The following is a 26,738-nucleotide window of genomic DNA, read 5'->3' on the forward strand; positions in this document are numbered from 1 at the left end:
GCAATCTGGGCTTCTAAACACAATAGACATGCATTTAACTGAATTTGATCCTGATCTGTATCAGACATGATTGCTAAAGAAATCACTTGTGCAAATTTACCAGAAAAATTGAAAAGTCTGTCTCCTCTATCTGCCACCAATTCCGGACACAGAAGAAAAGGACCTGGGCGACAATATCTCACACTCCCTCCGTCAGTGCTCACGTGATCGGCTGAAATACGACTATGCCATAGAGAGGCGCGAAATACCACACAAGCTACTTCCTGGTTACGTAATCCTGAGTAACCGTCTTAGTTAAAGTTAAAAACACTATACGAACAAAGATTAAAATCCGCCCACTGAGCACAGGTCATTTTAAAATATATACCAATATATTGTTCATTAGCCCACTGTGCTATTTAGGCTTCAGACTCCTAAATCCCCTCCGTAATAATAAGAGAATCCTACTCTGACGCATCTTCCCCATCAGACCAATGCTCAATAAAAATGCCTAATTAACCTTTTTGTTTCTGAAAGGGTAGAGTCTCAGTCCCCATGCCCTGTATCATGTCCAAGTTATCCTTACATAAGGATTATCTGTCTCAGTAATGCATAGAAAATTGTAAGTGCTTATAACTTCTCCCCACCTGGAAGGAAAACAGGCACTTACCTGCCAAATTCGCTGTCCGTCATGAAGACAGCTCGCCAGGTATGTAAGGACACAGTTCCTCACAGAGACCTGCAAAAAAAGAAAGAACAGAGTCACCTACTCTGTTTTTCTATAATAGGGCAGCACAAAACTAGGAAAGCACAGTAAGGCCCACCTTACAAAATCCTAGCTGCTTGAAAGCCACCACAACCCTTACTTAAGAGATTAAAGTGGAATATGGCTAGACCCCAAAAACTTGCTTGTAGAAAAATATTCACCTCCTCTTTGTACAAAGGCAAAGAGAATGAATGGGGATTGTGGGAACGGGAGTGATACTTAACAGCTTTGCGCTGTGGTGCTCTTTGCCTTCTCCTGCTGGCCAGGAGTGATATTCCCAACAGTAATTAATGATTCCGTGGACTCACCATATCTTAGGAAAGAAATTTGGATTTAATATCCCTTTAAGCTCAGCAACCTTTTGCCACACATCACAGCTATATTCCTTGGTTTGACCCATTTTTGTGATGAATGACTAACGGAATTTGGCCTATGTGTTACCTCATATTTATACCCCTGTGAAACAGGAAGTCATGGTTGAACAGTTTCCTGTTCCTAGTTACCCAGGTGTACTAAAAAAATTAAAATATCAATGGGAATATACTTCAAATATAGTTTTTCTCATATGAATTCATAGGAGTGCCAATAATTCTGCCACACATATATTTAACTAAGATTTTTTTTTTGTGGATAAATCTGTGTTGTGTTTGCAATTGTTTGCTATACATGAGAGCAGATTATTTTTGTGTACTTTTTGATCAAAAGATTAAACAATAAAGACAAATTATCACTGCCTTCTTTGCTCATATTCACCAAGGGTGCCAATATTAGTGGAGGGCACTGTATATATAGGTTTGTTTACAAAACAGTTAACCAGAGCTCTGAAGTCACGCTATTCAAACGCCAATTAACTTCAAGTGATCACGTTTACTTTCAATCTGTAATAAGAGCACTACATCTGATGCGCACAAACAGCCGTGATTAACCCAATATTACTTGAGTGTAACTGTAAGCTCGCCACTTGTAATCTGGCCCTTAATAGTAAATCAGTTCATGTTACTCTAGAAGATTTATGACATCAAGCTAGATAAGCCTTCCGGTAGAGACCCCAGTCCCCTTGTAGGGCTGTGACATGAAGTAATGGACACTGCACAGATGAAGTTTAAAAAAATAACATCCTTTTAAAATGACGAATAATATATATTGCAAAGATTTATATTAAGTATAAGCCACTGCTAAGTTTTGTATTCCTTTAAAATCGCATGCTCTATCTAACCATGAAAGTTTAATGTTTACTTTCATAAACATTTAATTGCAATTTAGTAATGTTGATTAGAAACTACAACAGACCTGATTTTCTTTTCCCATATTCCCAAAGTACGAGAAATGTATAGTAAACAGATTTGTAATCTAAATGGTTTTCTATTCGCTCTCAAAAAAAACAAAATTTATGCTTACCAGATAAATTCCTTTCTTTACTGGCAGGGAGAGTCCACATCTTCATTCATTACTGTTGGGAATATCAACACCTGGCCACCAGGAGGAGGAAAAGACAATTGTGAGATTCCACCCATTGCAAAATTCGAGACACTTCCATCCTCGCTAGGGAGTTTCTTGTTCCTCCCTGATGATTTATGTAAGCAACAGAAATTATGTTGTCTGACTGAAATCAGATATAAAGGGCAGAACAAAGTTGGGGCCAAGCCCTAAGAGCATTGTAAATTGACCGAATTTCCATGATGTTGATTGGAAGAGATGATTCTTCTCGGGACCAAGTCCCCTGAGATTTCCTGGGACCCCAGATTTCCTAGGACTCCTAGGATGGTCTCAAAAAGCACGTGCCTACAGACAGGTGATCTTGACAGAGCCACCAAGAGAGAGAGTCTATCGTTAGTTTGTCCAGAACGATCTGATGAGACAGGTTTAAGTGATCTCCGTTCCATTGCCTCAGCATGCGTAATTGTAGAGGTCGAAGATGGAAGTGAGCAAAAGGAATAATGTCCATGGAGGACACCATGAGACCAATAACTTCCATACACTGAGCCACTGAATGGTTTAGAGTGGCTTGAATGAATCGACAAGCTGACACCAGCTTGGAATGTCTCTGATCTGTCAGAAATATCTTCATAGAGAATGAATCTATTATGGTCCCTAGAAAAACAACTCTGGTGCTGGGAACAAGAGAACTCTTTTCTAGATGTATCTTCTATCCGTGTGTCCGAAGGAGACACAGAAGAGACTCTGTCTGACATCTTGCTAAAGGAAAAGATGCCGCCTGGACCAATATATCGTCCAGGTAAGGGGCTACTGCAATACCCAGGGATCTGGCAACTGCTAAAAGGGCTCCCAGGACCTTCATAAATATTCTTGGAGCAGTAGCTAAGCCAAATGGAAGGGCTATGAACTGGAAATGTAGGTCCAGAAACGCAAACTTTAGGAACTGAAAATGATCCTTTTGGATTGGAACATGAAGGTATGCATCCTTTAAATTGATTGTAGTCATAACCTGTCCTTCCTGAATCAGGGGTAGGATGGACCAGAAAGTCTTGATTTTGAAGGAGGGAACTCTGAGAAACTTGTTGAGACATTTCATGTCCAGTATTGGACGATAAGTCCCCTACTTTTTGGGAAACACAAAGAGGTTTGAATAAAATCCTAGCCCCTTTTCTGAGGCGGGCACCGGGACGATTACTCCCAGGGAGGAGAGATCCCGAACACAATCTAAGAAAGCTGCCCTCTTTTCTGGTTTTGAAGACAGTCTTGAAAGGAGAAATCTGCCCCTTGGAGGACAAGATTTGAACCCTATTTTGTATCCCTGAGATACGACGTCTAATACCCAAGGATCCTGAACATACTGAACCCAATCCCCTGAGGACAGTCTGCCCCCTACTCGATCCGATCCCGGATGTGAGGCTGACACCTTCATGCAGATTTGTTATCTGTGCGCTTCTTGGTCTGCTAGGACTTGCTCCAAGTCTGGTTTGGTTTTCAAGTACTCTTGGACTGTTCAGGCTTGGAGGATGATTAAGTTCTCTGGGTCTTGTCTAACCGAAAGGAACGAAAATTAGATGACTGACGCCCTTTGGGTCTAGTCTTCTTATCTTGGGGAAGGAATGAACCCATTCCCCCTGTAACAGTGGAAATGATGGAGTCCAGACCTGGTCCAAATAAAACCTTTCCCTTGAATGGTAAAGCGAGAAGTCTTTACTTTGAGACCATATCAGTGGACCAGGATTTCAGCCAGAGGGCCCTGCGAGCCAGGACGGCGAAACCTGAAGTTTTGGAATTCAAGGGAGCAATCTGCATATTAGCATCACAGATAAAGGAGTTGGCTATCATTAAAGCCTTGATCCTCTCCTGAATATCCTCAAGAGGGGATTCCACTTCAATTAATTCAGACAAAGTGTCACACTAATAAGGAAACCCATATGTTGGAACATTCTTCTAAAGAAGCTTTCCAATTTCCTATCCATAGAATCCCTGAAAGAGGAGCTATTCTCTAGAGGAATAGTAGTGCGTTTCACGAGCATCAAAATGGCACCATCCACTTTAGGAATGGAGTTAATTTCCAGATAAAAATCGGGAACTGGAAATAATATTTTAAAATTTGTGGAAGGAGAGAAAGGAATTCCAATCATTTCCCATTGATTTGCAATAATGTACGCCATTTGGACAGGAACTGGGAAAGTCTCTGGGACATTCTTGTCCTCATAGACCCTAATCTAACTTAGGAATCTTAGGTTCCTCAGGAAGCTTAGCTTCTAGAACCTCCAGAGTAGATATAACCTTTAAAAGAAAACAGAGATGTTCAAATTTAAATCTAAAGCTAGGTTCCTCTGAGGCAGAAGGCTTAACCTCTGACTCTGAAATTTCACCATCAGACGCAACCGAGGTTAACTCATCCTCAGAAAGTTGAGGCAGACTAGCTAATTCTCAATTGAAGAGTAGTATCGCCCAAATCAGTAGAACTAGGATACAAGAAGAAAAGCGAGGACTCAGGAACTTGAAGCCAGGTGACTTTATTTGGTATACAAAGGTGGTTAGCACAAACACAGGTGTGCAAGGGGTGCTAGATCTGACGCGTTTCGCGCATGCTCACATGCGCTTCATCAGAGATCTAGTGGTGTTACCTGTGAAAGATTTATATAAAGGGTGTCGGCCAATGGAACAAAAAATCACAGAAGTGGGCAGTACCAGTCCCAGTACTGGTCCCTGTAAAAATATACCAGGTGTAAACGTGTACTATCTCAAGTGGGTGTATAAGTGAATAAATCAGTGAATAACTTTCTATGATCTATTGGGAGGATCAAAAAGAAAATATTTAAGGTGCAAAAATGGAAAAAAGGGAAAACGTGAGAAATAATTAAAAGTGATGCTAAAATCAAGTGATGGTGAATTAGTTAGGATGGACCATTGGCACAACATTTACTACATTCAGGCTAAAAAACTAGGGGCCAGGGGCGGAGAGGGTCCAAAAAGGGATAATCTCCACACCTGGGCCCGATGATTGTGTTAAAAACACACATCCTAAGTGTGCAATGTAATTACTGTTACTACTATTTTGTATTTTTTTATATTTATTTATTTTTTTATTTTTTTATTTTTTTTTTAAATATTTTATTTATATCCAACAAAGTGTACAGTCATACATAGTGTAACATCCTCCCACCTCGCAGGGTGCGTTAGAAAGCAAAAATGACAGGTCAAAAGAGGCAGCATACATTTGCATATATATGAAGGAATTAATGCTGTGAATATGAGAGCTCTCCACAGATAAACATATATATATAGATATATAAATAAAGAAACACACCTGTACCACAATGTTGGGATTTTTTTAAAACTAATAAGCTAACTTGATTTAACTAACCTACATAAAACTAATACTAAAATAAAATAAAATAAAACAAAAATTAACTCAAGGAAAAAAAAACAAAAAAACAACTTACATCAATAGGGTATAGCCTTATTGTTCTTAATAGTAATGGCTATTGTTTATTTAATGATGTAGACCATGGCATATAAGCACACACTGGAGCGGGTATGCTATTTCCAATATTCAGGTTTTCATAAAATTTAGGAATGAAAAAGGGTGTTACTTCTGGTAGAGATTCAACCTGAAGGGGTATTAGTATACAAAGATAACGCAAAATTGAGAAGGAGAGGTGTAGGGTTGTCTCTGGGCTTAATATGATGAGCTGAGTTGTGGCGCAAGCAGCATTGTTTCTACAATGTCTAGGAAAATGTAAAGGGACCTGTATAAGTATAAACATCTTAAGCTAGGATGCGATAAATTTTTGTGGGGATTTAGTAAATTTATTTAACAATTGTCACTAGCATATGGCGATGCTAAACAGTGAAATAATGGCCAAGTAAGATTGATTTTAAAAGGAGAGACTATATAGGTAAAACTATATATAGTATATTTTTAAGTTGGGTTAGAACACTAATGGATTACCAGCAGGCTATGTTGCATATAGTTCAGCATCTGTCTCCCTTAGCTTACTCAGTTTACATCTTGTATAACGCGCCTGCGCCGCCAACCCAGATTAGGTTAGGAATATAGTGAACAATTATGACCAATTGGTGATTAGAATGTAGAAAAGTACAGAATTTATATTTCAGATTGAACTCTCAGTTCTGTGTATTTAGGGGAAATGTGTGCGGATCAGTCAATAACTTAAAGGGTTGCAGTGTGCCAAGCGGGAAAAAATATTTCTAAAAATAATAAGTTGCACGGCTTAGCTTATTCATAAACATGTCTGCAAGCAAATATAAGTAAAATAACAACCTTGCATTTGAACTGTTTCTGTTACAGTATGATTGATTGCCTTAATCTAAGAGGAGCATATAAGCTATATCATGAAAACTGCATTGAAAGCGACCCCCACTGAACATAATACATCTGTTGCAGCATACCAATCATAGAGGGATATTTGTTAGAAAAACAAATCAGCTTAAAATTGCTAGAGACCCATAAAGCAAACAAAGTAAGGACAACAATATAAACTGTCCAACATGTTTATATAGTGGATGGATTCGGTTTTAAAAAAGAAAACGTGAAATTCTACACAATCTGACACCATATTTTGTCCGGTGTGAGGGAGCCGGTCAGATTCTGAGGAACGTCAGTCCAAATACCACATGAGTCAGCCTGCGTGCGTTCCTCCTACTCTATCCGATACCAACCCTGCCTTGAGCCAGCGATGGATAAGATGGGTCCGGTAGCCAGCGCCCTTGGTGTGTAGGACAGCATGGGAGAGGTGATTCACTCGCCAACAGCTGCACATGCTGGTAATAGACCATAGCCGCGCCTTCTGTGATTGCAGTGAGCCCAGGCGGTGTATCTGCCAGCAATTCCATTGTAGGTGTTAGCATTAGCTGAGTCGCTTGCGGTTGTAAACTTCGATGTACCCCCCTATCATGTTGCTGGTTTATAGCTTGCGAGATAGCTTTATTTAAGGATTGTTGGGAGAGAGAATAAATGTCAAAATCATATCACAGCAGGGATCTGCTGTTCGCCATTGTGTCTTTCATGTCTGTAGTGGCTTCCTCCTCCCTGAGCTGTACTGCGGGGCATTGAGCTGATGCAAGTGAGTTATGTGATGGAGACCCCATCCGCCGCCCCTGGAATCTCTCAGTATGTTCCGCTGGAGTCATGCAGTCCCTCTCATTGATTTGGCGCCTTTTTGCTGCAGAGCGCAAGGGATCTGCAATTCGGGCTTCTATAAGCAGTCTTTGTAAGGAATATTCCAGCTTATTCAATGCCGGGAGAAATAGGTCTTGTATAGAAGTTATAACGTCTTGTGTAGGGAGAACCGGATCAACAGGATAGGTCTCCATTGTTGCTTCCATAGCTTCTGTTGCGACAACCGGGGGCTAGGGCCGATGGTACGCCCTACACTAGTAGATTTTCGACTGGCGAGAACCAGGACACGGTCACCCAGTAAGAAATAGGCAGTGGGGGTTGAATGATCGCCTTGGAGCAAGAAAGACAGCAGATTTTTAGAATTATAGAGCGGAGCTCTTGCTGTTTGCTTCCATTCAATAGTCCCGCCCACCGGAAGTCCTATTTTTTTATTTTTATATTGGTGTCATGTGTTAGTGTATGTTATTATTTGTTGGTTTTATCTTTTATTTTTAATTTTTTATTCTTTATTCAATTCCTATCTTTTCGATATGCCTTGTGATATTTGTCAGCGTGCTACTAAATTCTGTATCTAAAGTATCTTTAAATTTATTTGGCCCTTAGGCCACAAAGAACCATTGATAGGTTATTCTTAAATTTTATGGGTTAATTTTCTTCATAGCATTGAGTTCCTATATTGGTAACCAAGACACTTGTAATGTTTACTGTACCATAAAATTCTCATTGTGAGTTATGGGACTGAGTTTTGGATGGACTAATAGGCTTAGGGAAGGCATTATTCCTATATATCACAAGGTCTCACTTGTGAATGGAAAAGAAAAGGGGGGTACATTGGATAAGGGCTCTAGAATTGCTAAATTGAGGCAATGTGTACCTACCAAGAGAAGTATCTTGCTAATGAAAAAAATAATATTAGTGCAATAAGGCATATCGAGAATAAAACATATGTGAATAGAGTATGTAAAATTAAAAAATGAATATAAAATTAAATGTTAAAAATAAAGAAGAAGAAAAAAAGTAAAATGAAAATAGTAGTGATAATTAAGAGTTTTCTATGGCCATATCTTAGCTGCATGGGTAGGGTAATAGGCAGGGTGCTTGGGCAAGGCCAAGTGGGTAATGGTTTCTATGAGCCCAAAATGGCCAGACAAGTTGACACAGTGTATAGAGTGAATACCTAGTTTTCGTGTCAAGGCCAAGGGGGGAAAGAGAAACTAAACCTATTGGGCATTACTTGCCAGCTCTGTAAAAACCTCTTGGTGATAACACGGAAACCCGGGTGGGAAATGCGGAGGTCAAATCAGAGAAAGAATAATGAATGCTGAATTGGAGCAGTATGCAATTCTGAAATCAGCAATGGCCATTGAAGAAAAATAGACTGAATGTAAGGTGTAAGTTACAAACCAGAAAAATAGACTGAATGTAAGGTATAAGTTACAAACCAGTAAGGGACAAAGGGAACACTAAAAATAGTCTAAATAAATCAGTAACCTAGGGTCAGACATTCCTGGGCCTGGACTTGAGTGTGGGACAGAGAGAGAGGAGGGAAAATAATGAGGGGAAATAGGGAGAGGGAAAAGTTTTAGGGAAGGGGCAAGGGAGTCCCCTGCTGGTAGGGCATATATCGAACCTAGTCGATGAATAGGTCAAGGTCTTGTCTCATATTTATGCCATGGGGAAATTTGGTACGAAGAGTAAATATCCAGTATGCCTCTCTCTTCTGAAGTTTCCCAACTCTATCCCCTCCTCTGATGTCATTGTGAATATGTTCAATGCCTACAAATTTGAAAAGATGTTTGATATGATTGCCATGAGACCGGAAATGTTTAGCTACAGGGGTTCTGGGAATTTCATCTTCTAAAGATAATAAGTGTTGTCTGATGCGATCCTTAAGTGGTCGTGTGGTAAGACCTACATATTGGTGGGAGCACTGCTGGCATGTAATTAAATATACTACAAAACGGGTAGTGCAGTCTATTCTTTGTTTGATAGAAAATGTTTTACCCGTGCTGGAGGAAATAAATTGATCTGTTTTCTGAGTGTAATTGCAACTCTTACAGGTGTGGCCACATTTAAAGAAGCCTTTGCTGAGGCTAAGCCAGTGTGTACCAGGTGTAGGTTTGTTGGTAAAGTGTTTCCTAACCCTGTCTCCCACTGTGGGGGCCTTCTTGGCTACGCATTTAATTTGTTGTTTAGTTATGTGTTGTAGTTTGGCGTCACTCTGGAGAATGGGAAGGTATTTGAGTACTATTTTGCAGACCTCATCAAATTGTCTGCTGTATTGAGTAGAAAAGACAATTTCATCAGTAGATGCATTTTTCTTTCTAGTATTAGTAGTGTTTCTAGTAGAGTAGCTTGAGAACAGAGTCTGCCTCTCTATTTTGCTCACTTGATTAGCTGTTTGTATTAGTGACTTCTTATTGTACCCCCTCTCTAGAAGTCTCTGAGTGATTGCATCTGCCTGTATCCTGTACTGTTGAATGTTAGAACAGTTTCTACGTGCCCTGATATATTGACCTTTAGGGATGCCCCTGATAGTGTGTCTGACATGACAAGAGTCAGCTCTAAGTATAGTATTGCGTGCTAGAGTCTTCCTGTGTATTGTAGAAATGATGTTAGATCCTTCATCTATGTAAAGGTGTAAATCTAGGTAAGCTATAGAATTAGGTGATGATGAATATGTAAATTTAAGATTAAACTGGTTGTCATTGAGTAGGTCTACCAGAGTGTGTACCTCTGTCCGGTTGTCTGAATTCCAAATGACTATAAGGTCGTCAATATAGCGGCCATACACAACTAGATTGTCCCTGAGGGGGAAGTCATCAGCATAAATGCTGTTAAGTTCCAGCCAGCCCATGTATAAATTGGCATACGCGGGGGCAAATTTTGCCCCCATGGCTGTGCCACAATTCTGCAAGTAGAATTCCCCCCCAGAGACAAAGTAGTTGTGTGAGAGAAGAAATTTGGCAGTGGAAACTACAAATTGGATGTATTCGTCAGAGAATGAAGTATATCTCCTAATCATTTTGCCCAGGGCCTCCAGTCCCTTTGAGTGGGGTATACTGGAGTAAAGGGCTGTCACATCTATGGTGAGCCACTGAAAAGTAGAACTATGTTTGCCCTTTCTCTTACATTTCCCAGAGATAGGCTAAGCATTTAGGGCCACATAAACAGCAGAGTGCAACTGAGAAGTAAAATCCGCTGGAAAAAACATAATTTATGTAAGAACTTACCTGATAAATTCATTTCTTTCATATTAGCAAGAGTCCATGAGCTAGTGACGTATGGGATATACATTCCTACCAGGAGGGGCAAAGTTCCCCAAACCTCAAAATGCCTATAAATACACCCCTCACCACACCCACAAATTAGTTTAACGAATAGCCAAGAAGTGGGGTGATAAGAAAAAAGTGTGAAGCATAAATATAAGGAATTGGAATAATTGTGCTTTATACAAAAAAATCATAACCACCACAAAAAAGGGTGGGCCTCATGGACTCTTGCTAATATGAAAGAAATGAATTTATCAGGTAAGTTCTTACATAAATTATGTTTTCTTTCATGTAATTAGAAAGAGTCCATGAGCTAGTGACGTATGGGATAATGACTACCCAAGATGTGGATCTTCCACGCAAGAGTCACTAGAGAGGGAGGGATAAAATAAAGACAGCCAATTCCGCTGAAAAAAATCCACACCCAAAAATAAAGTTTTAAATCTTATAAAGAAAAAAACTGAAAATATAAGCAGAAGATTCAAACTGAAACAGCTGCCTGAAGTACTTTTCTACCAAAAACAGCTTCAGAAGAAGAAAACACACCAAAATGGTAGAATTTAGTAAAAGTATGCAAAGAAGACCAAGTTGCTGCTTTGCAAATCTGATCAACCGAAGCTTCATTCCTAAACGCCCAGGAAGTAGAAACTGACCTAGTAGAATGAGCTGTAATCCTTTGAGGCGGAGTTTTACCCGACTCGACATAAGCATGATGAATTAAAGATTTCAACCAAGATGCCAAAGAAATGGCAGAGGCCTTCTGACCTTTCCTAGAACCGGAAAAGATAACAAATAGACTAGAAGTCTTTCGGAAATTCTTAGTAGCTTCAACATAATATTTCAAAGCTCTAACTACATCCAAAGAATGCAATGATTTCTCCTTAGAATTCTTAGGATTAGGACATAATGAAGGAACCACAATTTCTCTACTAATGTTGTTAGAATTCACAACCTTAGGTAAAAATTTATCCTGGTGAAAAATCAGAAAAGGAGACTCACAAGAAAGAGCAGATAATTCAGAAACTCTTCTGGCAGAAGAGATGGCCAAAAGGAACAAAACTTTCCAATAAAGTAATTGAATGTCCAATGAATGCATAGGTTCAAACGGAGGAGCTTCAAGAGCCCCCAGAACCAAATTCAAACTCCAAGGAGGAGAAATAGACTTAATGACAGGTTTTATACGAACCAAAGCTTGTACAAAACAATGAATATCAGGAAGATTAGCAATCTTTCTGTGAAAAAGAACAGAAAGAGCAGAGATTTGTCCTTTCAAGGAACTTGCGGACAAACCTTTATCTAAACCATCCTGAAGAAACTGTAAAATTCTCGGAATTCTAAAAGAATGCCAGGAAAAATGATGAGAAAGACACCAAGAAATATAAGTCTTCCAGACTCTATAATATATCTCCCTAGATACGGATTTACGAGCCTGTAACATAGTATTAATCACAGAGTCAGAGAAACCTCTTTGACTAAGAATCAAGCGTTCAATCTCCATACCTTTAAATTTAAGGATTTGAGATCCTGATGGAAAAAAGGACCTTGCGACAGAAGGTCTGGTCTTAACGGAAGAGTCCACGGTTGGCAAGAGGCCATCCGGACAAGATCCACATACCAAAACCTGTGAGGCCATGCTGGAGCTACCAGCAGAACAAATGAGCATTCCTTCAGAATCTTGGAGATTACTCTTGGAAGAAGAACTAGAGGCGGAAAGATATAGGCAGGATGATACTTCCAAGGAAGTGACAATGCATCCACTGCTTCCGCTTGAGGATCCCTGGATCTGGACAGATACCTGGGAAGTTTCTTGTTTAGATGAGAGGCCATCAGATCTATTTCTGGAAGTCCCCACATTTGAACAATCTGAAGAAATACCTCTGGGTGAAGAGACCATTCGCCCGGATGTAACGTTTGGCGACTGAGATAATCCGCTTCCCAATTGTCTATACCTGGGATATGAACCGCAGAAACTAGACAGGAGCTGGATTCCGCCCATACCAGAATTCGAGATACTTCTTTCATAGCCAGAGGACTGTGAGTCCCTCCTTGATGATTGATGTATGCCACAGTTGTGACATTGTCTGTCTAAAAACAAATGAACGATTCTCTCCTTAAGAAGAGGCCATGACTGAAGAGCTCTGAAAATTGCACGGAGATCCAAAATATTGATCAGTAATCTCACCTCCTGAGATTCCCAAACCCCTTGTGCTGTCAGAGACCCCCACACAGCTCCCCAACCTGTAAGACTTGCATCTGTTGAAATTACAGTCCAGGTCGGAAGAACAAAAGAAGCCCCCTGAACTAAACGATGGTGATCTGTCCACCACGTCAGAGTGTCGTACAATCGGTTTTAAAGATATTAATTGAGATATCTTTGTGTAATCCCTGCACCACTGGTTCAGCATACAGAGCTGAAGAGGTCGCATGTGAAAATGAGCAAAGGGGATCGCGTCCGATGCAGCAGTCATAAGACCTAGAATTTCCATGCATAAGGCTACCGAAGGGAATGATTGTGACTGAAGGTTTCGACAAGCTGATATCAATTTTAGACGTCTCTTGTCTGTCAAAGACAGAGTAATGGACACTGAATCTATCTGGAAACCTAAAAATGTTACCCTTGTCTGAGGAATCAATGAACTTTTTGGTAAATTGATCCTCCAACCATGATCTTGAAGAAACAACACAAGTCGATTCGTATGAGATTCTGCTAAATGTGAAGACTGAGCAAGTACCAAGATATCGTCCAAATAAGGAAATACCACAATACCCTGTTCTCTGATTACAGACAGAAGGGCACCGAGAACCTTTGTAAAAATTCTTGGAGCTGTTGCTAGGCCAAACGGTAGAGCAACAAACTGGTAATGCTTGTCTAGGAAAGAGAATCTCAGAAACTGATAGTGATCTGGATGAATCGGAATATGCAGATATGCATCCTGTAAATCTATTGTAGACATATTAATGCCCTTGCTGAACAAAAGGCAGGATAGTCCTTACAGTTACCATTTTGAATGTTGGTATCCTTACATAACGATTCAATATTTTTAGATCCAGAACTGGTCTGAAGGAATTCTCCTTCTTTGGTACAATGAAGAGATTTGAATAAAACCCCAGCCCCTGTTCCAGAACTGGAACTGGCATAATTACTCCAGCCAACTCTAGATCTGAAACACATTTCAGAAATGCTCGAGCCTTCGCTGGGTTTACTGGGACACGGGAAAGAAAAAATCTCTTTGCAGGAGGCCTTATCTTGAAGCCAATTCTGTACCCTTCTGAAACAATGTTCTGAATCCAAAGACTGTGAATGGAATAGATCCAAATTTCTTTGAAAAAACGTAATCTGCCCCCTACCAGCTGAGCTGGAATGAGGGCCGCACCTTCATGTGGACTTAGGAGCTGGCTTTGGTTTTCTAAAAGGCTTGGATTTATTCCAGACTGCAGATGGTTTCCAAACTGATACCGCTCCTGAGGATGAAGGATCAGGCTTTTGTTCCTTGTTGTGACGAAAGGAACGAAAACGATTATTAGACCTAAATTTACCTTTAGATTTTTTATCCTGTGGTAAAAAAGTTCCTTTCCCTCCAGTAACAGTTGAGATAATAGAATCCAACTGAGAACCAAATAATTTATTACCCTGGAAAGAAAGGGAAAGCAGAGTAGACTTAGAAGACATATCAGCATTCCAAGTTTTAAGCCATAAAGCTCTTCTAGCTAAAATAGCTAGAGACATATACCTGACATCAACTCTAATGATATCAAAGATGGCATCACAAATAAAATTATTAGCATGTTGAAGAAGACTAATAATGCTATGAGAATTATGATCTGTTACTTGTTGTGCTAAAGCTTCTAACCAAAAAGTTGAAGCTGCAGCAACATCCGCTAAAGATATAGCAGGTCTAAGAAGATTACCTGAACACAAGTAAGCTTTTCTTAGAAAGGATTCAATTTTCCTATCTAAAGGATCCTTAAAGGAAGTACTATCTGCCGTAGGAATAGTAGTACGCTTAGCAAGAGTAGAGACAGCCCCATCAACCTTAGGGATTTTGTCCCAAAACTCTAATCTGTCAGATGGCACAGGATAGAATTGCTTAAAACGTTTAGAAGGAGTAAAAGAATTACCCAAATTATTCCATTCCCTGGAAATTACTTCAGAAATAGCATCAGGGACAGGAAAAACTTCTGGAATAACTACAGGAGATTTAAAAACCTTATTTAAACGTTTAGATTTAGTATCAAGAGGACCAGAATCCTCTATTTCTAATGCAATTAGGACTTCTTTAAGTAAAGAACGAATAAATTCCATTTTAAATAAATATGAAGATTTATCAGCATCAACCTCTGAGACAGAATCCTCTGAACCAGAAGAACCATTATCAGAATCAGAATGATGATGTTCATTTAAAAATTCATCTGAAAAATGAGAAGTTTTAAAAGACTTTTTACGTTTACTAGAAGGAGGAATAACAGACATAGCCTTCTTAATGGATTTAGAAACAAAATCTCTTATGTTATCAGGAACACTCTGAGTATTAGATGTTGACAGAACAGCAACAGGTAATGTAACAGTACTAAAGGAAATATTATCTGCATTAACAAGTTTGTCATGACAATCAGTACAAACAACAGCTGGAGGAACAGATACCATAAGTTTACAGCAGATACACTTAGCTTTGGTAGATCCAGCACCAGACAGCGATTTTCCAGAAGTATCTTCTGACTCAGTGTCAACGTGGGACATCTTGCAATATGTAATAGAAAAAACAACATATAAAGCAAAATTGATCAAATTCCTTAAATGACAGTTTCAGGAATGGGAAAAAATGCCAGTGAACAAGCTTCTAGCAACCAGAAGCAATAAATAATGAGACTTAAATAATGAGGAGACAATAGTTACGCCCATATTTTTTTAACGCCACACATTATTTGGCACCTAAATGCTTTTGGCGCCAAAATGACGCCACATCCGGAACGCCGACACTTTTGGCGCAAAAAAACGTCAAAAATGACGCAACTTCCGGCGACACGTATGACACCGGAAACAGAAAAGTCAAAAAAGTCCGCGCCAAGAATGACGCAATAAAATGAAGCATTTTCAGCCCCCGCGAGCCTAACAGCCCACAGGGAAAAAAGTCACATTTTAAGGTAAGAAAAAATTGATTTATTCATATGCATTATCCCAAATATGAAACTGACTGTCTGAAATAAGGAACGTTGAACATCCTGAGTCAAGGCAAATAAATGTTTGAATACATATATTTAGAACTTTATAAAAAAGTGCCCAACCATAGCTTAGAGTGTCACAGAAAATAAGACTTACTTACCCCAGGACACTCATCTACATGTTGTAGAAAGCCAAACCAGTACTGAAACGAAAATCAGTAGAGGTAATGGTATATATAAGAGTATATCGTCGATCTGAAAAGGGAGGTAAGAGATGAATCTCTACGACCGATAACAGAGAACCTATGAAATAGACCCCGTAGAAGGAGATCATTGAATTCAAATAGGCAATACTCTCCTCACATCCCTCTGACATTCACTGCACGCTGAGAGGAAAACCGGGCTCCAACCTGCTGCGGAGCGCATATCAACGTAGAATCTAGCACAAACTTACTTCACCACCTCCATAGGAGGCAAAGTTTGTAAAACTGATTTGTGGGTGTGGTGAGGGGTGTATTTATAGGCATTTTGAGGTTTGGGAAACTTTGCCCCTCCTGGTAGGAATGTATATCCCATACGTCACTAGCTCATGGACTCTTGCTAATTACATGAAAGAAAACCCCACCTCCAACTGGAGGGATAAGCATGCTGTGGGGAACTGATTGTGGAGAAGGGTTAAATTGGGGTTGCAGAGTTGAAGTGGGCATCTTCTGGACAACAGAGTCCTGAGAGGTGGAAGGCTCAGAGGGAAAAAAAGTTTCAGAGTTTGGGTTAACTGTTTAGCCTTCCTTGCTTTTAAAACAACACCTAGAACAAAATTGAGCAGGTGGACAAACCATGGCCTCTTTGCAATATAAACAAGCATTGGAAATTTTTATAGTAGGGAAAGAACCCTCTGAAGGGTTAACATTAGAGTCCTCCATAGCGTTATAATGATCCCCCCCAAAAAAGTGTAAAAAGCGCTGCAGCGCATGGAGGTACCTATATCCACACCTAGGCCGGGGTACTCCCCATCTCCCAGTAACCCAGAGCTGAAGAATAGTCAGTAGACTCTCCGTAAAGAAGAAAATGCAGCCTAAAACAACAGGAGCTACTATCGAGGAGGAAAACTCACGTGATTGCGTAATCTAAGACCGCCCCCACAGCAAACTGAAAGCGTGCAAAGCTAAAAAGCTGCGTAGCGAATATAAAACAAACAAAAAGGCCATCCTGCATCAAATATGTCTGACAGACACCCTCATGAGCGATAAACCCCTTCACTAGTGCTCTGATCTATAGAGCTAAGCAGCACATGTACCCAATTGCCCCAGTCACATAACATCAGCTACGGAGAAAAACTCACCCTGGATCCCATAGAGGCTTAAGATATGTCGCACTGTTACTAAAGCCATCCCTCTATTAGGGGAGAGATAATACCCACTAGGCACAATCCCGTAAGTAGATAAGAGACTTACCCCAAGATCAGTTCTGTGGAGCAGACACGGCAACCCAAAGTGTGATAGACTATCTGTTCTCCTGCCAGGGACCTGAGTGAATGGTGCAAACAGTGTAACTTGTTAACACTGGTTACCCAGGGGTTGTTAGGTTGAGCATTCAGATCAATACAGAGAACTTCCCTGTTACATCTGAATCTAACGTTCACCACCACACTCACTGAGCGACTTACGTGGTTACTGTAAAAACACCAGTCCTCTCTTGAAGGGAAAATACCCATAAAATGAATATCTTCTTCTAACACTTTCTCTGCCATCCTCCTTTAGTGATGAAAGGCAAAGAATGACTGGTGGGATAGGGGAAGTGGGGGTGATATTCATAGCCTTTGGATGGGGTGTCTTTGCCTCTTCCTGGTGGCCAGGTGTTGATATTCCCAACAGTAATGAATGAATGAAGTCGTGGACTCTCCCTGCCTTTGGGAAGAAATATACACAACAGCAACAACAGAACAACACATATGGGAAAGTGACCTATTAGTTTGATTTCTTGTTCTAATCAGTTTATAGCCACTTCAGTACTTTCAGGTTGTTGCGATGATGCCACGGCCAGTCACAGTGATCACATTTCAAAAATTACAAGCCATTATTTGGTAAAGAGATACTGAACCTACATTTCAGAGAGAGCATGCATTTTTAAGCAACTTTATAATGTACTCCTGTTATCAATTTTTCGTAGTTCTCTTGGTATCTTTATTTGAGAAAGCAGGCATGTAAGCATAGGAGTCGGACCATTTTTTGTTCAGCACCCTTGATAGCGCTTGCTGATTGGTGTCTACATTTAGCCACCAATAAGCAAGTGGTACCCAGGTGCTGAAACAAAAATAGGCTGGCTCGTAAGCTTACATTCCTGCTTTTTCAAATAAAGATACCAAGAGAAAGAAAAAAATTGATAATATGAGTAAATTAGAAAGTTCCTTAAAATTCCATTCTCTATCTGATTCATGACAGAAAAAAATTTGGGTTCAGTATCCCTTTAACAATGGCTTGTCTTGGCCCCTCCCCTTCTATCCCAGTGAACATGTACGTAGTGTTTAAAGTATAACATTTAACATTTATTTTAATAAAGTGTTTTTATATATTTTGTAATTTTAATAAAAGGATATGAAAGCCAAAATCCTTATTTTGTGATTCAGACAGAGCATACCATTTTGAAAAAAGTTTACAATTTGCTTCTATTATCAAATTTGCTTCGTTACCATGATATTCTGTGTTGAAGAGATACCTAGATTAGGATTTGGAGCACTACATGGCAGGAAATAGTTCTGCTATCTAGTGCTCTTGCAAATGAAAAACATTCTTGCAAAACTGCTGCAATATAGTGCTCCAGGAATTGTCAGGCTCTAAGCATATGTCCCTGCTTTTCAACAAATGATAACAAGAGACCAAAGAAACATTTATAATAGAAAGAAATTAGAAAGTTGTTTAAAATTGCATTTTCTATCGGAATCATGAAAGAAAAATTTGGGTTTCAAATCCCTTAAACAGATTTTCTTTTACCACTAAATGTTATTATCTGTCCTTAGCTATAAAGGGTTAAACATAATGTGTCAAAATACCTCTAAATAAATACCCTGGGTGTCTAAATTCTAATATATATTTTTGTGTAGCAGTTTTGAGTTGGGAAACCTCTATCTTACAATCCAAGCATAGCAAATTATAGCGTTATATAATTACATCTTTGTAGTATTTGGCCTATATTTGCCATAAAATACTTGGAAACATAGATATAAGGGGTATTCCTAAAATCAGGACAACATAATAAATCTATTTGGTCGCATTTTTCTTTAGCTACACTAGTTTTGTAGAAATTGTTATAAACAAAACTGCAAAAAAATATTTATTTATTTTTCTCTCCCCATTTTTCAGTATTAAATTCCTATTTGTTATTTTATATACCATATAGGGTATCACTAGAAAGGCCTGTTTGTCTGTTTAAAAAAAGGTGTATATTATGTATGGGTGCACTTAAAGGGACATGAAACCCAAAATGTTTCTTTCAGGATTCAGATAGAGAATACAATTTTAAACAACTTTACAATTTACTTCTATTTATTTAATTTGCTTCCTTCTCTTGTTATCCTTTGCTGAAAGGTTTATCTAGGCAAGCTCAGGAGCAGCAAAAAACCTAGGTTCTAGCTGCTGATTGGTGGCAGCAGATATATAACGATTGTCATTGGCTCACCCGTGTGTTCAGTTAGAAACTAGTAGTGCATTGCTGCTCCTTCAATAAATGATACCAAGGGAATAAAACAGATCATTAGATAATAGAAGTAAATTAGAAAGTTGTTTAAAATTGTATTCTCTATCTGAATCATTAAAGAAAACTTTTGGGTTTCATGTTCCTTTAACAAGAAAGAGGACAATTAAGGTGAAACCAAAAATTGCTTCTGTCATTTAAGTATGGAAACTGGGAAAAACTTTGGTGCTTATGGGGTTAAAATCGTATGATTTATCTGAATCATGAAAGAAAAACTTTGGGTTTCATGTACCATTAAAATGATTGTAAAGTTTAGACTTTTAATACACAGTATATAAAACTATTTATAAAAACAATGTCACTTTAATTAATTAAAATAATTAACCCCTTAAGGACCGGGCATTTCAGACAAAAACTTCCCTAAAAGACCAGAGCATTTTTATCATTTTTGCCATCACTACATTTAAACAGAAATAGAGCCTTTATTTTTTATTTTTACCCATCAAAACTATATATTTTTTTTAGTAGACACCCCAAAGTACTGATCTAGGTCCATTATGGTATATTTCATGCCACCATTTTACCGCCAAATGCGATCAAATGAAAAAAAAGTAAATTTTTTCAAAATTTTAGGTTCCTCACTGAAATTATTTACAAACAGCTTGTGCAATTATGGCACAAATGGTTGTAAATGCTTCTCTGGGATCTCCTTTGTTCAGAAATAGCAGACATGTATGCTTTGGGATTGCTTTTTGGCAATTAGAAAGCTGCTAAATGCCTCTGCGCACCACACTTGTATTATACCCAGCAGTGAAGGGGTTAATTTTGTAGCTTGTAGGGTTAATTTTAGCTTTAGTGTAGAGATCAGCCTCCCACCTTACACATCCCACCCCCTGATCCCTCCCTCACCCCCCTCAAACAGCCCTATTCCCTCCCCCACCTTACAATTGTCACCGCCTTCTTAAGTACCCCCCTCCACCTATTTGACACCATCTTAGCTACTGGCAGCTGTCTGCCAGTACCAAGTTTGCTGCAAATTAGGCTTTTTTTTAATTAATTGAAAATCCCCATTTTTTCTGTAGTGTAGCTGCACCCCCTCAATACCCTACCACCCTCCCCCTTCCAGATCCCTTTATGACGACGGATCCCACTGTGGATCCCCTCATTGCCCCTACCTCCCTCCTTCCCCCTCAATGACGCCAATTTTTTTATTTTTATTTTTTTTTGTAGCGTGACCGAGCGGTCCCCCCCACTCCCGCGATGTGTCACCCACCCACCTCCCTCCTTGCGCTCCCATCCACCAACGATCGGCTCCACCGATGTGCGATGCAGAGAGGGCCACAGAGTGGCCCTCTCTGCATCGACAACTATGCAAATCTATTTCTGCAGTGCCCCACTAGTGCTAATGCCGATATAGCGCAATCTCGCAATTCTGAGCGAGATCGCGGCAGGGTATGACGCTGGTCGTTAAGGGGTTAAAAACGTTTCCTTTGTAAAATATTTATCTTTAGAGATGGTAAACATTGCGCCATTCTTCCGGCCCCATTTATCCTTGATTTAGAAAAGCGATGACGAATCCGGCTTCATCCAATCGTTGCGTGCCCCACAAGCTGGATGTTAAGTGGGGCACGCAACAATTGGATAAAGCCGGATTTGTCATCGCTCAGTTAAAAGGATGAGATACGGGCGGAGGAACGGCGCAATATTTACCATCTCTAAATGGTAAATATTTTATAAAGGAAACGTGTTTAAATATTTTTTTTAATTAAAGTGCAACTGTTTTTATAAATAGTTTTATATTCTGTGTATTAAAAGTATAAACTTTACAATCACTTTAAGTAAAAATGTCTAAAGCATTTATCACTTACCTGCACAAAGATCTGAATTGGTCTCGGTTTGCGGAATTAACTTGCCAAGCAGATCATCCTCTTCTTTTTCCTGAATTAACTCTGTATCTACATTATCATCACGCTGCCCTGTTAGTTCTTAGAAATAATTAAATAAGTCTGTGATTTTTTTTAAATACATTATTTTCAAATTGTTAGCCAGAAATAATTACACTTATTATTATTAAACATGGATTTAAATGGACTTTAAAATATGTTTTCTTTGTTCAATCTAAAAGAAAGCATTGTAATATGTATTAAAAATTTTGTTTTATGAAAAACTGATGTTACTATCACAATTTTTTTTTCCTTTCTTATTCATGTGGGCTTGTCATAGTCCGCTAATAGAGTTGTGGAAGCAGCTTCTATGCCATGGACCAGCTGTACACAACGTTGTACATCCTGCTTGTTTCTGAATAAAAACAAAATTTATGCTTACCTGATAAATTTATTTATTTCCGGGTATGGAGAGTCCACAACGTCATTCCAATTACTAGTTGGATATTCAACTCCTGGTCAGCAGGAGGAGGCAAAGAGAACCCCAGCAAAGCTGTTAAGTGCAGCTGAAGGAAAATGGAAAAAGAAGAAACACAAGGGAATAGAGGTGCCTGACGTTTACTAAAAAAAACTGCCAAATTATAATTGAAAAAGAGGGCGGGGTCGTGGACTCTCCATGCCCGGAAATATTTTTTTTTATCAGGTAAGCATAAAGTTTGTTTTCTTTCCTGTGGCATGGAGAGTCCACAACGTCTTTCGAATTACTAGTGGGAACCAATACCCAAGCTAGAGGACACAGAATGAAAATGGAGGGAGAACAAGGCAGGAGGACCTAAACAGAAGGCACTACCGCTTGAAGAACCCTTCTCCCCAAAGAAGCCTCAGCCGAGGCAAAAGTATCAAATTTGTAGAATTTGGAAAAAGTATACAAAGAGGACCATATTGCCGCCTTGCAAATCTGTTCCACAGAAGCTTCATTTTTGAAAGCCCAAGATGAGGAGACAGCCCTAGTGGAATGAGCCATAATTCTCTCAGGAGGCTGCTGTTCAGCTGTCTCATAAGCATACTTCTTAACCTGAGGAAAAGGGTAGTTAGAAGTGGCCTTCTGACCTGTACGCTTTCCAGAGAAAATAACAAACAGGTCAGAAGATTGCTGAAAATCTTTAGTAGCTTGAAGGTAAAACTTTAGAGCATGCACAACATCCAAGTTATGCAAAAGACATTCCTTATGAGAAGAAGGATTAGGACAAAAAGAAGGAACAACAATTTCCTGATTAATGTTTCGATCCGACACCACCTTAGGGAAAAACAACAATTTAGTACGAAGGACTGCCTTATCTGCATGAAAATTAACGGGGAATCACACTTCAGAGCTAAAAGCTCAGAAACTCTGCGATCAGAAGAAATAGCAAGGAGAAACAAAAGATAACAATTTAATATCAACAACATGCATCGGCTCAAATGGAGCCTGCTGCAAAACGTTAAGAACTAGGTTAAGGCTCCAAGGAGGAGCAACAGGTTTAAACACAGGCCTGATTCTGACAAGGGCCTGAACAAAACTTTTAACATCTGGTAAATCAGCCAGATGTTTGTGCAAAAGAATAGACAGTGCAGATATCTGACCCTTCAGAGTACTGACTGACAACCCTTTCTCCAGGCCATCCTGAAGAAAAGATAACATTCAGGGAATCCTCACCCGGCTCAGGAGAAACCCTTAGATTCGCACCAAAAAATGTATTTACACCATACCTTATGGTAAATCTTGTGGGTAACAGGTTTACGAGCCTGAAGCATAGTATCAATGACCGCCTCAGAAAAACAACGTAGAGACAGAACTAGGCGTTCAATCTCCAAGCAGTCAGCTTCAGAGAATCTAGATTTGTATGAAGAAATGGGCCCTGAATAAGAAGGTGCTTCCTCAGAGGTAACCACCAAGGTGGAAGAGATGACATATTTACCAGTTCCGCAAACCAGATCCTGCAAGGCCAGGCAGGAGCTATTAGAATCACAGACGCTATCTCCTGTTTGATGCGAGCAATGACTCGTGGAAGAAGAGCAAACGGAGGAAACAGGTACCGCAAGAGCATCTATCAGAGCGGCCTGAGGATCTCTTGACCTTGATCCGTACTTTGGAAGCAAGGCGTTTTGACGAGACGCCATCAGATCCAACTCCGGAACCCCCCACCTGAGGGTTATGCTTGAGAACACTTCCAGATGGAGAGCCCACTCCCCGGGATGAAAAGACTGTCTGCTCAGAAAATCCACCTCCCAATTGTCCACTCCTGGAATGTGGATGGCAGATAGGAAACAATCGTGAGCTTCCGCCCACTTCAGAATGCGAGTCACCTCCTTCATGGCCAAGGAACTCAGAGTTCCTTCCTGGTGGTTGATGTAAGCCACTGAGGTTATCGAACTGGAATTTGATAAACCAGACTAAAGATAATTGAGGCAAAGCTACCAATGCATTGAAGATTGCTTTCAACTTCAAGATGTTTATGGGAAGGTAAGACTTTTCCTGAGATCATAGGCCCTGAGCTTTTAGAGAGCCCCAAACTGCTCCCCAGCCTAACAGGCTGGCATCCGTAGTCACAATCACCCTGGAAGGCCTCAGGAAGCAAGTACTCCGAGACAGATTTTCCTGTGAAATCCACCACAATACCCTTGTTAAGGTATCCAGATCTATCTTCTGCAATAAATCTGAATTGTCTCCACTCCACTGACTGAGCATGCATAGTTGCAGAGGTCTCAGATGGAACCGAGCAAAAGAAATGATGTCTATGGAAGCAACCATCAGAACAATCACCTCCATGCATTGAGCCACTGATGGACTAATAGCAAACTGGATAGAAGGGCATGAAGCAAGGAGTTTCGATTTCCTGACATTTGTCAGGAAAACTTTCATAGACAGGGAATCGATGATTGTCCCTAATAAACACACCCTTGTAGCTGGAACAAGGGAACTCATTTCCTGATTCACTTTCCATCCGTGGGAACGTAGAACAGATAACATCTCTGTATGAGATTTTGCTAGTTGAAAAGATGACGCCTGAACCAAAAAGTCGTCTAGGTAAGGCGCCACAGCAATTCCCTGGGATCTGACCACGGCCAAAAGAGCCCCCAGAATCTTTGTGAATATTTTGGGAGCCTTGGCAAGACCAAACGGAAGTGCAACAAACTGGACATGCTTGTCCAGAAAGGCAAACCTTAGAAACTGGTGATGATACGCATCCTTCAGGTCTATGGTCGTAACGAACTGACCTTCCTGAACCAAGGGTAGAATGGAACGAATAGTTTTCATCTTGAAGAAAGGAACCCTGAGGAATTTGTTGAGGCACTTTAGGTCTATGATGGGACGGAAAGTTCCCTCCTTTTTGGGAAACACAAAGAGATTTGAATAGAACCCTTGTCCCTGTTTCTCTACAGGGACTGGAACAAATACTCCCAAGGAGAATAGGTCCTCTACGCAGTTTAAGAAGGCCTCCATCTTTACTTGGTTTGAAGATAGTCTTGACAGGAGAAATCTGCCCCTTGGAGGGCAAGACTTGAATCCTATTCTGTAACCCTGGGATACTATGTCCATCGCCCACGGTTCTGGGACATCACAAATTGAAGCTTGTTAAAAAAGAGAAAGTCTGCCCCCCCCACCTGATCCATAATTGGATCGGGGGCGGACCCTTAATGCTGATTTAGAGTGAGCGGAAGGCTTCTTGTTTTGCTTCCCCTTATTCCAAGGCTGACTGAACTTCCAAGAGGTCCTGGATTGCTCTGGTTTGGAAGAAGAGGAGGAAGACTTTTGTCCTTTAAAGCTGCGAAAGGAGTGAAAATTAGAATTCTGTCGACCCTTAGGTCTATTCTTCTTGGCCTGAGGTAGAAAAGATCCATTTCCACCCGTAATTTCGGAAAAGATCTCTGCTAAACCAGGACCAAAAAGAGTTTTACCTTTATAAGGTAAAGCCAAAAGCTTGGCTTTTAAAGATACATCAGCCGACCAAGTTTTTAACCCCAGAGCTCTGCGAGCTAGCACAGTGAAGCTAGACATCTTAGCTCCCAGTCCAATTACCTGCATGTTGGAATCGCAGATAAAGGTATTGGCCAGTTTAAGAGCTTTGACCCTATCTTGGATCTCCTCTACCCTAGTCTCTTCTGATATCAGATCAGACAGGGCATTGCACCAATAAGATACTGCTCCCGCAACTGTAGCAATACTTGCCGCAGGTTGCCACTGTAAACCTTGATGGATGTACATGTACAAAAGAAAAACTATCCTCTATAGGAATGGTGGTTCTTTTAGCTAGAGTAGAGCTAGCTCCTTCTACTTTAGTCACCGTGCGCCATGAGTCATGAATGGAGTCAGCAACAGGAAAAATCTTTTTAAAAACAGGGGAAGGGGAAAAGGGAACCCCTGGCTTATCCCATTCCTGCGCTATAATTTCAGATATCTTGTCTGGAACAGGAAAAACATCCACGGATGAGGGAGAATCATAAACTCTATTACGTTTAGTAGACCTTTTAGCGTTGACAGCAACCGAAGGTTCAGAGTCGTCCAAAGTAGCTAGAACCTCCTTCAGAAGCAACCGGAGATGTTCAAGCTTAAATCTGAAATAAACTTCTTCAGATTCAGAAGATTTGTCCCCCATAGTGTCCGAGTCTGAAATCTCACCTTCAGAAGCTACTGAAGTATCCTCCTCATCAGACATTTGGAAAAGGTTGACCAGCACAGATTTAGAGCGGTCAGAAACCTTACTAACAGACAAATGTTTAGATTTCCTCTTACGCTTACCCGAAGTAGGGAAAGCAGACAAAGCCGCAGATACTGCAGAAGTTATCTGTGCGGCAAAATCCCCAGGTAAATAAACATTTCCAGGAGGTTGAGAAGAAACAGAAGGCACAGTATGAGAAACAATTAAGGCTTGGGACATTTGAGGAGAAAGCTGAGGCATATCACACACAGCATTATCCTAAGAGACACTTGGCTCAGAAGGGAGTAACTTGTCTTTAAATGTTAAAGTCTTAGCTAAGCAAGAGGAACAAAATTGCATAGGCAGGACAATTTGGGCCTCTAAACATAGTGAACATTTATTAATAGAAATTGACTGATCCTGTTCTGAGTCCATAGCTACAGAAAATAAGGTCCCACTAAACATTACAAATTAGAATGAATAAAGCCTAAATATAGTTAACCTATATCACATAAAATACTGAGGGCAAATAAATTATCTTAAAAGTCAACCCCTGGCAAAGCTAAATATATGTTGCCGGAATTAATACCCCACTAGCATGAGGAAGTGAGACTCTCCAGCAGATATGCTCCCCTCTTGTCAGACAATCCAATCGGCAAAGCAGCAAAGCCGACACTCAAAGATTCACGAAGCTCTGCTCCGATATAACGGAAGAGCGGA

At 40.1% G+C, this 26,738-nt stretch overlaps 1 protein-coding gene across 2 annotated transcripts in view; it reads right to left on the reverse strand.

The window, feature by feature from the left end:
- LOC128646015 (zinc finger protein 432) overlaps positions 1 to 26,738 on the reverse strand; it is an 80,283-nt gene that overhangs the window by 41,267 nt on the left and 12,278 nt on the right. For both annotated transcript variants that reach the window (XM_053699405.1, XM_053699406.1), the window contains exon 5: positions 21,325 to 21,441. In XM_053699405.1, coding sequence (XP_053555380.1) covers positions 21,325 to 21,441 — 117 coding nt within the window. The remainder of the gene's footprint in view (positions 1 to 21,324; positions 21,442 to 26,738) is intronic.

Source organism: Bombina bombina, chromosome 1 (genome assembly GCF_027579735.1).
Source record: "Bombina bombina isolate aBomBom1 chromosome 1, aBomBom1.pri, whole genome shotgun sequence".
Taxonomy (NCBI): domain Eukaryota; kingdom Metazoa; phylum Chordata; class Amphibia; order Anura; family Bombinatoridae; genus Bombina; species Bombina bombina.